We start from the raw sequence: 15,180 nt of genomic DNA, 5'->3' as shown, positions 1-15,180 counted from the left end.
ATGAAATTTATATAATTTATATAGAAAATATATACTTTTAACAGTTTCCGCCCCCCCCCCCCGAAGAAAGTCTACCGCCCCCCCCCCCCCCCCCCCCCGAAAATTTCAAGTGCCCCCCCGGAGAAAAAAGTCTGGAAGAAACACTGCTGTATCATTGTTCTCTCAAAAGAAACAGTTAACAGTATTTTAAAACTTTCAATACACAGTAGAGAATCGCTGTCCTTATCTATTAAAATATCTACATGGAGGCCCCTGCCTATGAATTAATGTTAGCTTGCAAATCTCTATGTCTCATGTACGTGTATTCAGGAAGAAAGACCTTGTCACTGTAAGCAAGTTTTTCACTTTTCTTTTGCCTTGTGATCTGAGCTCGTGACTTCAGCCATCTTTACGAAATCCGCGCGCGCCAGATACCCTTCTTCCTGCTACAGACACCCCCACCCCTCCCCTCCCCCACACCTCCCCCACCCCTCCCCTCCCCATCTCATCCATCAGTGTTAGTGATGGACTAATGGATCCAGATATATTTCATTGTCTTAGATAATGTTCCAAATTTTTGCCTGCTATGGGAGATGGAAGGATCTCTGACACATGTGTTCTTGTAGGGGATTTTAAAAAACGGAAAGGGAAACCGATGACGTTGTTTGGGGAATGATTTAATTATTTCCTGATGAGGGGGGGGGGGTGGAGAATTGTGTGACAAGCACAGCATTTACTGGTCGGTGTGACATATGTTGTTGGCCATGTGGCCCATTTTGACATAGGGATGTTTCGCTTTAAACAAACGAAGCATGTATGTGTTAGAGTAAAAATGTAACAAATTATGTTAATTTAACAGCAAGTTACCTGTAGACCAACGTTGGTCATTTAGAAATTTGACTAACTTCGTTTTTCACTCATTTAAATCAGTTTTTTTTTCTAACCTAGACCGGATTTGGGCCATAATATTTTGGGCCATAATATTTTGGGCCATATTTTAAAAGTCAGTCTTTTTTTAGCATATTTTTTTTCACACGTTATATTTAAAGCCATGATATTTGAAACCATAATCTTTCGGACTAAATATTTGGGCCAAAATGTTTTGGTTTCTAAAAGTCTGAATTATGCTTTAAAAAAATATTTTGCTGTGCATATCGTTGATCTGTGTCCTACAACACACACACCAGTCACCCCACTACGTCACACACACACACCAGTCACCCCACTACATCACCACACACACCAGTCACCCCACTACATCACCACACACACCAGTCACCCCAATACATCACCACACACCAGTCACACCACTACATCACCACAAACACCAGTCACACCACTACATCACCACACACACCAGTCACCCCAATACATCACCACACACCAGTCACACCACTACATCACCACACACCAGTCACACCACTACATCACCACACACACCAGTCACACCACTACATCACCACACACACCAGTCACCCCACTACATCACCACACACACCAGTCACCCCACTACATCACCACACACACCAGTCACACCACTACATCACCACACACCAGTCACACCACTACATCACCACACACACCAGTCACCCCACTACATCACCACACACACCAGTCACCCCACTACATTACCACACACACCAGTCACCCCACTACATCACCACACACACCAGTCACCCCAATACATCACCACTCACACCAGTCTCCCCACTACATCACCACACACACCATTCTCCCCACTACCTCACCACACACACCAGTCCCCCACTTCGTCCCCACACAAAAACACACAGTCAGTCTGAGTAGTCTAGTCAACTTCTGACATCAAGGGCACGTCACTTGTCACGTGACGTCACAAGGGCGGAGTTTAAGCGCGTGTCAGCCAAGGTCACCGTAGACCAAACTGTACTGCTCACGCTGTACTACACGTGCGTGTCAGCACGAGCTCCTGGGGTGTCAGCTGTCAATCAACCGATGTCGTCTGTCACAACATAGAACAGACGTGGGGAAAACCGACAAAAGGGAGACAAATAACATCACTAGCAGGGGAGCCAAACATCACTAGCAGGAGACAAATAACATCACTGGCAGGAGACAACATCATTAGAGACGAATTAGTCCTAAGATACAAGTGGTATTGATTAGCTAGTTGTGGAGCGTCATTTAGCGACACAAAAATTACTAGTCTTAAATGTCAAAGTGTTTTGATTGGTTATGACATTTAGCACCGTGTCATGTAAAGTCTGACAGATGACATTTACCACCGTGTCATGTAAAGACTGCCAGATATCATTTAGCACCGTGTCCTGTAAAGCTGTCAGATGACATTTAGCACCAGACAGTCATGTAAAGACTGCTAAATGACATTTAGCACCGTGTCCTATAAAATCTCTCAGATGACATTTAGCACCAGACAGTCATGTAAAGACTGTTAAATGACATTTAGCACCGTGTCCTATAAAATCTCTCAGATGACATTTAGCACCGTGTCCTGTAAAGACTGTCAAATGACATTTAGCACCAGACAGTCATGTAAAGACTGTCAAATGACATTTAGCACCGTGTCCTATAAAATCTCTCAGATGACATTTAGCACCAGACAGTCATGTAAAGACTGTTAAATGACATTTAGCACCGTGTCCTATAAAATCTCTCAGATGACATTTAGCACCAGACAGTCATGTAAAGACTGTCAAATGACATTTAGCACTGTGTCCTATAAAATCTCTCAGATGACATTTAGCACCGTGTCCTGTAAAGTCTGTCAGATGACATTTAGCACCAGACAGTCATGTAAAGACTGTCAAATGACATTTAGCACCGTGTCCTATAAAATCTCTCAGATGACATTTAGCACCAGACAGTCATGTAAAGACTGTTAAATGACATTTAGCACCGTGTCCTATAAAATCTCTCAGATATCATTTAGCACCGTGTCCTGTAAAGTCTGTCAGATGACATTTAGCACCAGACAGCCATGTAAAGACTGCTAAATGACATTTAGCACCGTGTCCTATAAAATCTCTCAGATGACATTTAGCACCGTGTCCTGTAAAGTCTGACAGATCACATTTAGCACCGTGTCCTGTAAAGTCTGTCAGATGACATTTAGCACCGTGTCCTGTAAAGTCTGTCAGGTGACATTTAGCACCGTGTCCTGTAAAGTCTGTCAGATGACATTTAGCACCGTGTCCTGTAAAGTCTGTCAGATGACATTTAGCACCGTGTCCTGTAAAGTCTGACAGATCACATTTAGCACCGTGTCCTGTAAAGTCTGTCAGATGACATTTAGCACCGTGTCCTGTAAAGTCTGTCAGGTGACATTTAGCACCGTGTCCTGTAAAGTCTGTCAGATGACATTTAGCACCGTGTCCTGTAAAGACTGTTAAATGACATTTAGCACCGTGTCCTATAAAATCTCTCAGATGACATTTAGCACCGTGTCCTGTAAAGTTTGACAGATGACATTTAGCACCGTGTCCTGTAAAGTCTGTCAGGTGACATTTAGCATCGTGTCCTGTAAAGTCTGTCAGATGACATTTAGCACCGTGTCCTGTAAAGACTGTCAGATGACATTTAGCACCGTGTCCTGTAAAGTCTGTCAGATGACATCTACAATATAATGGTGAACTAAAGGTTATCTGTCCCTATACTAATCGCACATGAACTTGATCGGGTACTTACAGACGATTCTCTGATGCCATTTTTTGACTTAAGTAAGAGATTTACTCTCAAATTCACGGAAACATTTGAGCCAATTCACTAATCCCATTTAAAGTGACCGACTACAGCCCTAGACTGACCGCGGCCTTATATCAACAATACATATTCTAAAATTAGATTGACCTCTTGCAGATACGACATAAACTTGATATTTAGATAGTCCGGGTGTCGTAGTCAGCTAGAAAATTATCAGATCGTCAAAATTGTTATATAAAGAGGGATGAATTAACCGTCAACAGTTCAGTGATAATCTGACCGTCCAACAGTTCTGGGATAATTTGACCGTCCAACAGTTCTGGGATAATCTGACCGTTCAACAGTTCTGGGATAATCTGACTGTCTCAGTTCTGGGATAATCTGACTGTCTCAGTTCTGGGATAATCTGACTGTCTCAATTCTGGGATAATCTGACTCTCAGTTCTGGGATAATCTGACCGTCCAACAGTTTTAACCTAAGGTAATCTTACCGTCCGTAATATCCGGCCGAGGATAACCTGGCCGTCCAACAGCTGAATCCTAGGACTACTCGGCCGTCCAAAACACCAAGGAAACTAAAAGTTCATCATTATCGGATCTCTATCTTAGACTAACCATAGGCACAGTTACATCTTGAAAATAATTGCTTGTTTAAAGATAAATATATAGGCCTACATATTATAATTTACAACTTATTATTGGTCGTACTTAATTTAATAGCTTAATTTTTGTGTGATAACTTTTACACGTAAAAGTCGATTTCCGCCCACCCATACGGTCAGCTGACCATATGTCAGTTTCACGTGATCAACAAAATATTTAACGCTTTCAAACACTAACAGAAGACATTGAAAGAACTGTCGCCAAAGGGAAATAACCAAAGCATTGCTAGACTCCTGCCCTAACCCACTAAACGGTTGAAATATTGGGTCCCAGTCGGGAGGGAATTTGCATAAGTGGCTATCAGATCGTCTGCGGGTTCAGTCAACACATTTATACACGGTTTCTTCTTCTCTTCATTGATTGGTCGAAAATCTGATAGCCTATTGCGATTGGCTCGTTGCATTCCTTAAAGAATTCGAAATGGGAAAAGAAAGTACAAAATAAGAAAAAATAAATAAAAAACGGTAGGCCTATTTGTCGGTAGAAGCTTACGCTAATATAACAGTTGTGTTGTGTAGGTAATGCAAGTATATTAAGTGATAATTAACTTATTTGCCATAAATAATCAAAGAGAGGTGTTTATAAAGTGCGTAGTCAGAATAGTAGAAGCAGATTAGGTTAGCATGATCGTTGAGATCGTGATTGTTCAATCATCCTACTGAGATTGTTTTAAAAATGTGAATTTAGCAGCGAGGAGAATAGTTTTAAGTTGTCCCTTCATATCACGTGACTAGTTGGTGACGTATAGTTGAGCTTTATAAATGAACGGGTTAAATAATGTATGGACCCTACCATCTCACCCCTACCCTCCCACCTCGCTTCCCCCCCTCCCCCACCCACCTAGCTCCCTCACCCACCATACCACCTCCATCCCCCAACCTAACACCTCCCTCCCCCACCCTCCCCCACCCTCCCACCTCACCTCACCTCCCCACCCACCCACCTCACTTTCACACCCTACTAACTCACCCCTACACACCCTCTCCCTCCACCACCCTAACACCCACCCTCCTCCATTCCTCACCCTCCTCCATTCCCCACCCAATCACCCACTTCCCTCCCCCACCCTACCACCCACCTCTCTCCCCCACCCTACCACCCACCCTCCTCCATTCCCCACCCTACTAACTCACCCATCAGCCATATGACAGCCTTACAAACAAGGTCAAAAAGAACACTAAGCCTGGAGTACCAGTACATACCACCCTCCTCCCCCATGGAGTACCAGTACATACCACCCTCCTCCCCCATGGAGTACCAGTACATACCACCCTCCTCCCCCATGGAGTACCAGTACATACCACCCTCCTCCCCCATGGAGTACCAGTACATACCACCCTCCTCCCCCATGGAGTACCAGTACATACCACCCCTCCCCCATGGAGTACCAGTACATACCACCCTCCTCCCCCATGGAGTACCAGTACATACCACCCTCCTCCCCCATGGAGTACCAGTACATACCACCCCTCCCCCATGGAGTACCAGTACATACCACCCTCCTCCCCCATGGAGTACCAGTACATACCACCCTCCTCCCCCATGGAGTACCAGTACATACCACCCTCCTCCCCCATGGAGTACCAGTACATACCACCCTCCTCCCCCATGGAGTACCAGTACATACCACCCTCCTCCCCCATGGAGTACCAGTACATACCACCCTCCTCCCCCATGGAGTACCAGTACATACCACCCTCCTCCCCCATGGAGTACCAGTACATACCACCCTCCTCCCCCATGGAGTACCAGTACATAACACCCCTCCCCCATGGAGTACCAGTACATACCACCCTCCTCCCCCATGGAGTACCAGTACATAACACCCCTCCCCCATGGAGTACCAGTACATACCACCCTCCTCCCCCATGGAGTACCAGTACATACCACCCTCCTCCCCCATGGAGTACCAGTACATACCACCCTCCACCCCCATGGAGTACCAGTACATACCACCCTCCTCCCCCATGGAGTACCAGTACATACCACCCTCCTCCCCCATGGAGTACCAGTACATACCACCCTCCTCCCCCATGGAGTACCAGTACATACCACCCTCCTCCCCCATGGAGTACCAGTACATACCACCCTCCTCCCCCATGGAGTACCAGTACATAACACCCCTCCCCCATGTAGTACCAGTACATACCACCCTCCTCCCCCATGGAGTACCAGTACATACCACCCTCCTCCCCCATGGAGTACCAGTACATACCACCCTCATCCCCCATGGAGTACCAGTACATACCACCCTCCTCCCCCATGGAGTACCAGTACATAACACCCCTCCCCCATGGAGTACCAGTACATACCACCCTCCTCCCCCATGGAGTACCAGTACATACCACCCTCCTCCCCCATGGAGTACCAGTACATACCACCCTCCTCCCCCATGGAGTACCAGTACATACCACCCTCCTCCCCCATGGAGTACCAGTACATACCACCCTCCTCCCCCATGGAGTACCAGTACATACCACCCTCCTCCCCCATAGAGTACCAGTACATACCACCCTCCTCCCCCATGGAGTACCAGTACATACCACCCTCCTCCCCCATGGAGTACCAGTACATAACACCCCTCCCCCATGGAGTACCAGTACATACCACCCTCCTCCCCCATGGAGTACCAGTACATACCACCCTCCTCCCCCATGGAGTACCAGTACATACCACCCTCCTCCCCCATGGAGTACCAGTACATACCACCCTCCTCCCCCATGGAGTACCAGTACATACCACCCTCCTCCCCATGGAGTACCAGTACATACCACCCTCCTCCCCCATGGAGTACCAGTACATACCACCCTCCTCCCCCATGGAGTACCAGTACATACCACCCTCCTCCCCCATGGAGTACCAGTACATACCACCCTCCTCCCCCATGGAGTACCAGTACATAACACCCCTCCCCCATGGAGTACCAGTACATACCACCCTCCTCCCCCATGGAGTACCAGTACATAACACCCCTTCCCCCATGGAGTACCAGTACATACCACCCTCCTCCCCCATGGAGTACCAGTACATACCACCCTCCTCCCCCATGGAGTACCAGTACATACCACCCTCCTCCCCCATGGAGTACCAGTACATACCACCCTCCTCCCCCATGGAGTACCAGTACATACCACCCTCCTCCCCCATGGAGTACCAGTACATACCACCCTCCTCCCCCATGGAGTACCAGTACATACCACCCTCCTCCCCCATGGAGTACCAGTACATACCACCTTCCTCCCCCATGGAGTACCAGTACATACCACCCTCCTCCCCCATGGAGTACCAGTACATAACACCCCTCCCCCATGGAGTACCAGTACATACCACCCTCCTCCCCCATGGAGTACCAGTACATACCACCCTCCTCCCCCATGGAGTACCAGTACATAACACCCTCCTCCCCCATGGAGTACCAGTACATACCACCCTCCTCCCCCATGGAGTACCAGTACATACCACCCTCCTCCCCCCATGGAGTACCAGTACATACCACCCTCCTCCCCCATGGAGTACCAAGTACATACCACCCTCCTCCCCCATGGAGTACCAGTACATACCACCCTCCTCCCCCATGGAGTACCAGTACATACCACCCTCCTCCCCCATGGAGTACCAGTACATACCACCCTCCTCCCCCATGGAGTACCAGTACATACCACCCTCCTCCCCCATGGAGTACCAGTACATACCACCCCTCCCCCATGGAGTACCAGTACATACCACCCTCCTCCCCCATGGAGTACCAGTACATACCACCCTCCTCCCCCATGGAGTACCAGTACATACCACCCTCCTCCCCCATGGAGTACCAGTACATACCACCCTCCTCCCCCATGGAGTACCAGTACATACCACCCTCCTCCCCCATGGAGTACCAGTACATACCACCCTCCTCCCCCATGGAGTACCAGTACATACCACCCTCCTCCCCCATGGAGTACCAGTACATACCACCCTCCTCCCCCATGGAGTACCAGTACATAACACCCCTCCCCCATGGAGTACCAGTACATACCACCCTCCTCCCCCATGGAGTACCAGTACATAACACCCCTCCCCCATGGAGTACCAGTACATACCACCCTCCTCCCCCATGGAGTACCAGTACATACCACCCTCCTCCCCCATGGAGTACCAGTACATACCACCCTCCTCCCCCATAGAGTACCAGTACATACCACCCTCCTCCCCCATGGAGTACCAGTACATACCACCCTCCTCCCCCATGGAGTACCAGTACATACCACCCTCCTCCCCCATGGAGTACCAGTACATACCACCCTCCTCCCCCATGGAGTACCAGTACATACCACCCTCCTCCCCCATGGAGTACCAGTACATACCACCCTCCTCCCCCATGGAGTACCAGTACATACCACCCTCCTCCCCCATGGAGTACCAGTACATAACACCCCTCCCCCATGGAGTACCAGTACATACCACCCTCCTCCCCCATGGAGTACCAGTACATACCACCCTCCTCCCCCATGGAGTACCAGTACATACCACCCTCCTCCCCCATGGAGTACCAGTACATACCACCCTCCTCCCCCATGGAGTACCAGTACATACCACCCTCCTCCCCCATGGAGTACCAGTACATACCACCCTCCTCCCCCATGGAGTACCAGTACATACCACCCTCCTCCCCCATGGAGTACCAGTACATACCACCCTCCTCCCCCATGGAGTACCAGTACATACCACCCTCCTCCCCCATGGAGTACCAGTACATACCACCCTCCTCCCCCATGGAGTACCAGTACATACCACCCTCCTCCCCCATGGAGTACCAGTACATAACACCCCTCCCCCATGGAGTACCAGTACATACCACCCTCCTCCCCCATGGAGTACCAGTACATACCACCCTCCTCCCCCATGGAGTACCAGTACATACCACCCTCCTCCCCCATGGAGTACCAGTGCATACCACCCTCCTCCCCCATGGAGTACCAGTACATACCACCCTCCTCCCCCATGGAGTACCAGTACATACCACCCTCCTCCCCCATGGAGTACCAGTACATACCACCCTCCTCCCCCATGGAGTACCAGTACATACCACCCTCCTCCCCCATGGAGTACCAGTACATACCACCCTCCTCCCCCATGGAGTACCAGTACATACCACCCTCCTCCCCCATGGAGTACCAGTACATACCACCCTCCTCCCCCATGGAGTACCAGTACATACCACCCTCCTCCCCCATGGAGTACCAGTACATAACACCCCTCCCCCATGGAGTACCAGTACATACCACCCTCCTCCCCAATGGAGTACCAGTACATACCACCCTCCTCCCCCATGGAGTACCAGTACATACCACCCTCCTCCCCCATGGAGTACCAGTACATAAATCCCCTCCCCCATGGAGTACCAGTACATACCACCCTCCTCCTTCATGGAGTACCAGTACATACCACCCTCCTCCCCCATGGAGTACCAGTACATACCACCCTCCTCCCCCATGGAGTACCAGTACATACCACCCTCCTCCCCCATGGAGTACCAGTACATACCACCCTCCTCCCCCATGGAGTACCAGTACATACCACCCTCCTCCCCCATGGAGTACCAGTACATACCACCCTCCTCCCCCATGGAGTACCAGTACATACCACCCTCCTCCCCCATGGAGTACCAGTACATACCACCCTCCTCCCCCATGGAGTACCAGTACATACCACCCTCCTCCCCCATGGAGTACCAGTACATACCACCCTCCTCCCCCATGGAGTACCAGTACATACCACCCTCCTCCCCCATGGAGTACCAGTACATACCACCCTCCTCCCCCATGGAGTACCAGTACATAACACCCCTCCCCCATGGAGTACCAGTACATAACACCCCTCCCCCATGGAGTACCAGTACATAACACCCCTCCCCCATGGAGTACCAGTACATACCACCCTCCTCCCCCATGGAGTACCAGTACATAACACCCCTCCCCCATGGAGTACCAGTACATACCACCCCTCCCCCATGGAGTACCAGTACATACCACCCTCCTCCCCCATGGAGTACCAGTACATACCACCCTCCCCCATGGAGTACCAGTACATACCACCCCTCCCCCATGGAGTACCAGTACATAACACCCCTCCCCCATGGAGTACCAGTACATACCACCCCTCCCCCATGGAGTACCAGTACATACCACCCCTCCCCCATGGAGTACCAGTACATACCACCCTCCTCCCCCATGGAGTACCAGTACATACCACCCCTCCCCCATGGAGTACCAGTACATAACACCCCTTCCCCATGGAGTACCAGTACATAACACCCCTCCCCCATGGAGTTTCAGTACATAACACCCCTCCCCCATGGAGTACCAGTACATAACACCCCTCCCCCATGGAGTACCAGTACATAACACCCCTCCCCCATGGAGTACCAGTACATAACACCCCTCCCCCATGGAGTACCAGTACATAACACCCCTCCCCCATGGAGTACCAGTACATAACACCCTCCTCCCCCATGGAGTACCAGTACATACCACCCCTCCCCCCTCTCTCATTCAACCCCCAGTGCTTTGTCCCACGTTTTTTTACTTTGGGGACTCGCGCCTGTCTAAATTTAGATCTCATTGACAGGAAACGGAAGTTGAAAATATCAGGACGTCGTCCCAGTACAATATGTGTGTAGGTTACACACGTGTTATATTGGCAAGCTTACAAGCTGTGTTGGTCAGTGTGTTGGTCAATGTGTTGGTCAATGTGTTGGTCAATGTATTGGTCAATGTGTTGGTCAATGTGTTGGTCAATGTGTTGGTCAATGTGTTGGTCAATGTGTTGGTCAATGTGTTGGTCAATGTGTTCTTTAATGTTTGGATCAGTGTGTTGGTCAATGTGTTGGTCAGTGTGTTGATCAATGTGTTGGTCAATGTGTTGGTCAATGTGTTGGTCAATGTGTTAGTCAGTGTGTTAGTCAGTGTGTTGGTCAATGTGTTGGTCAATGTGTTGGCCAGTGTGTTGGTCAATGTGTTGATCAATGTGTTGGTCAGTGTGTTGGTCAGTGTGTTGGTCAATGTGTTGGTCAATGTGTTGGTCAATGTGTTGGTCAATGTGTTAGTCAGTGTGTTAGTCAGTATGTTGGTCAATGTGTTGGTCAATGTGTTGGTCAGTGTGTTGGTCAATGTGTTGATCAATGTGTTGGTCAGTGTGTTGGTCAGTGTGTTGGTCAATGTGTTGGTCAATGTGTTGGTCAATGTGTTGGTTAATGTGTTGGTCAATGTGTTGGTCAATGTGTTGGTCAATGTGTTGTTTAATGTGTTGATTAATGAGTTGGTCAATGTGTTGGTCAGTGTGTTGTTTAATGTGTTGGTCAATGTGTTGGTCAATGTGTTGGTCAATGTGTTGGTCAATGTGTTGGTCAATGTGTTGGTCAATGTGTTGGTCAATGTGTTGGTCAGTGTGTTGGTCAATGTGTTGATCAATGTGTTGGTCAGTGTGTTGGTCAGTGTGTTGGTCAATGTGTTGGTCAGTGTGTTGGTCAGTATGTTGGTCAGTGTGTTGGTCAATGTGTTGGTCAATGTGTTGTTTGATGTGTTGATTAATGTGTTGGTCAATGTGTTGGTCAGTGTGTTGTTTAATGTGTTGGTCAATGTGTTGGTCAATGTGTTGGTCAATGTGTTGGTCAATGTGTTGGTCAATGTGTTGGTCAATGTGTTGGTCAATGTGTTGGTCAATGTGTTGGTCAATGTGTTGGTCAATGTGTTGGTCAATGTGTTCTTACTGCTGGGCTGGACCATGGGGTACCAGATCAAAATTCCCCCTAGGCCGCCAGGATTGGTGCTATTATTAGATTATTATACTTCCGGTGTATCGTTAACGTTATTATCCAATATTGCAGTGTGAAAAGGTATCCGCGACTACGTTACTCACAGCGTCCCTCAAACTTTGGTGGGAGAAAAATATGCACAATTTCAATTTTAGTTGGGTGGGAGCCGCTTTTTTTAAATTTCCGGGCCTCTTGGACACAGCCATTGCAACCTACTGTCAGTGCCACCCGACTGTCAGTGCCACCCGACTGTCAGTGCCACCCGACTGTCAGTGCCACTGTCAGTTTGTATTGAACCACCTAACAGCTAGCGCCACCCAACTTTTGACTGGTAAAAACATCTGGCCTCAAGCCTCGCCAACTATCGGATTAACGCTGCCGTTAATCATGTCTTAATCCCCCTGCTTGCCATCAGCCCTTTTTGTTGTAATGTTTGACAAATCCAATGACCATTTTTATGCTTGGATTAAGTTTTTTGACGCCATGTTTCCCCAGCGCGTGCAGCATGGAGATCTATGTCAGCCTGACCTTGCTGTTTGTCTTACTGTCACATAGCCCGGCCTGCGGGGAGACTTCCACGAACGAGGAATCTTTACAACGAACGTAAGTTGTCTGCCCTTGAATCTTTACAATGAACGTAAGTTGTCTGCCCTTGAATCTTTACAACGAACGTGAGTTGTCTTCTCTTGAATCTTTACAACGAACTTAAGTTGTCTGCCCTTAAATCTTTGCAACGAACGTAAGTTGTCTTCTCTTGAATCTTTACAACGAACTTAAGTTGTCTGCCCTTAAATCTTTGCAACGAACGTAAGTTGTCTTCTCTTGAATCTTTACAACGAACGTAAGTTGTCTGCCCTTGAATCTTAACAACGAACGTAAGTTGTCTGCCCTTGAATCTTTACAACGAACGTAAGTTGTATTCCCTTCAAAGTTTCTTCCAGGCATCTCTTCGGGGGGGGGGGGGGGGTGGGCCTCTAAGAAAGTCTACCCCCCCCCCCCCCCCTCGAATCTTTACATCGAACTTAAGTTGTCTGCCCTTAAATCTTTGCAACGAACGTAAGTTGTCTTCTCTTGAATCTTTACAACGAACGTGAGTTGTCTTCTCTTGAATCTTTACAACGAACTTAAGTTGTCTGCCCTTAAATCTTTACAACGAACGTAAGTTGTCTTCTCTTGAATCTTTACAACGAACGTAAGTTGTCTGCCCTTGAATCTTTACAACGAACGTAAGTTGTCTGCCCTTGAATCTTTACAACGAACGTAAGTTGTCTGCCCTTGAATCTTTACAACGAACGTAAGTTGTCTGCCCTTGAATCTTTACAACGAACGTAAGTTGTCTGCCCTTGAATCTTTACAACAAACGTAAGTTGTATTCCCTTTAGAGTTTCTTCCAGGCATCTCTTCGGGGGGGGGGGGGGGGGCTCTAAGAAAGTCGACCCCCCCCCCTCGAATCTTTACAACGAACTTAAGTTTTCTGCCCTTAAATCTTTGCAACGAACGTAAGTTGTCTTCTCTTGAATCTTTACAACGAACGTGAGTTGTCTTCTCTTGAATCTTAACAACGAACGTGAGTTGTCTTCTCTTGAATCTTAACAACGAACGTACGTTGTCTGCCCTTGAATCTTTACAACGAACGTAAGTTGTCTGCCCTTGAATCTTAACAACGAACGTACGTTGTCTGTCCTTGAATCTTTACAACGAACGTAAGTTGTCTGCCCTTGAATCTTTACAACGAACGTAAGTTGTCTGCCCTTGAATCTTTACAACGAACGTAAGTTGTCTGCCCTTGAATCTTTACAACGAACGTAAGTTGTATTCCCTTCAGAGTTTCTTCCAGGCATCTCTTCGGGGGGGGGGGGGGCCTCTAAGAAAGTCTACCCCCACCCCCCCCCCCCCTCGAACGAGATGGAATTTATATCGTTAACATACAATTTTACTAGTTTACGCTCCCCCCCCCCCCCCGAAAAATGTTGACCGCCCCCCTACCCGTAAATATCAAGTGCCCCCCCCCCCCCGGAGGAAAAAGCCTGGAAGAAACACTGCTTCCCTTGAATCTTTACACCTCAGGTGTTTAAACGCAGCAACTCATGTGTTGAAATATTTTGCTCACCAGACTAGTGGAGAGAATGGACACAATCAAGAGTGAGTTGTCTGACGTCATCAGGCTCATGCGGTCTCTGGACGAATCGCTGGACAATGCTTTGTAAGTCGTGTCGTCAGTTCTAATGTCAATGTCAGTGACACCTCTAGTGTCAGTGTCACTTCTACTGTCACTTTCACTTTCAGCGAAATACTTGAATAACACGCGGGCTTTTTAAATAGAAAAAAATTTCAACCAATTGCTAGTTTTAAAAGTATTTCCCTGGTCCATGCAGCACTGACGTCACATCCGTCTGTTTCAGGTACAACTGTATGGGTATCGAGAGCGAGTTGTGTGACGCTCTGTTGGTGCAAGTAGGTGAGTCACCACGTGACCTCTCCTCGCTGATTGGTCGGGGCAAGCGGCTAGCTGTGGACGACCACGCCTACCACAAAAGTTTAAGGTGGGTTGCGTCATCGGTGGCATGACGTCATCAGTGTCATGGCATCGTCATCATGACGTCATAACCAATATGATATACATTATCGTCACATAAATATGAAGATTTTTCTTTCTACCTGTTCAACTTTCCTTCAATAGGAAGCCATCTTGAATGTTCACAATTAAAAGATGACTGGTCTAATATTACTCTAACCGTTATATTTGTTTTCCTTTGTACCAGTGTGATCCAACGTTACATTGCTAACCATTACATGTGTTTCCATTGTGTAGTTTACTTGGTGAAATCAAGAGGAAAAAAGAAATGACCAAGCGACTAATGAGGCAGTTTAATTATGCTGACTCAGTGCTAACGAATGAAAGGTAAGCACACACCTGCGTCACTGTTGGCCGTCCAGTCGGTGACTAAATGTGTTGGCCGTCTAGTCGGTGACTAAATGTGGTGGCCGTCCAGTTGGTGGCTAAATGTGTTGGCCGTCCAGTTGGTGACTAAATGTGTTGGCCG

At 48.2% G+C, this 15,180-nt stretch overlaps 1 protein-coding gene across 2 annotated transcripts in view; it reads left to right on the top strand.

Moving 5' to 3' along the window:
• The window catches only part of LOC131958034 (uncharacterized), a 43,041-nt gene that overhangs the window by 19,059 nt on the left and 8,802 nt on the right, over positions 1-15,180 (top strand). For both annotated transcript variants that reach the window (XM_059322936.1, XM_059322935.1), the window contains exons 2-5: positions 12,632-12,739; positions 14,250-14,339; positions 14,539-14,679; positions 14,949-15,038. In XM_059322936.1, coding sequence (XP_059178919.1) covers positions 12,642-12,739; positions 14,250-14,339; positions 14,539-14,679; positions 14,949-15,038 — 419 coding nt within the window. In that variant the 5' untranslated portion in view covers positions 12,632-12,641. The remainder of the gene's footprint in view (positions 1-12,631; positions 12,740-14,249; positions 14,340-14,538; positions 14,680-14,948; positions 15,039-15,180) is intronic.

This window comes from Physella acuta, unplaced genomic scaffold (genome assembly GCF_028476545.2).
Source record: "Physella acuta isolate Inbredline_101_S28 unplaced genomic scaffold, ASM2847654v3 ptg001284l, whole genome shotgun sequence".
In the NCBI taxonomy this organism is placed as follows: domain Eukaryota; kingdom Metazoa; phylum Mollusca; class Gastropoda; family Physidae; genus Physella; species Physella acuta.
The sequence above is the reverse complement of the archived record's forward strand: the minus strand, read 5'-3'. Positions and strand labels throughout refer to the sequence as shown.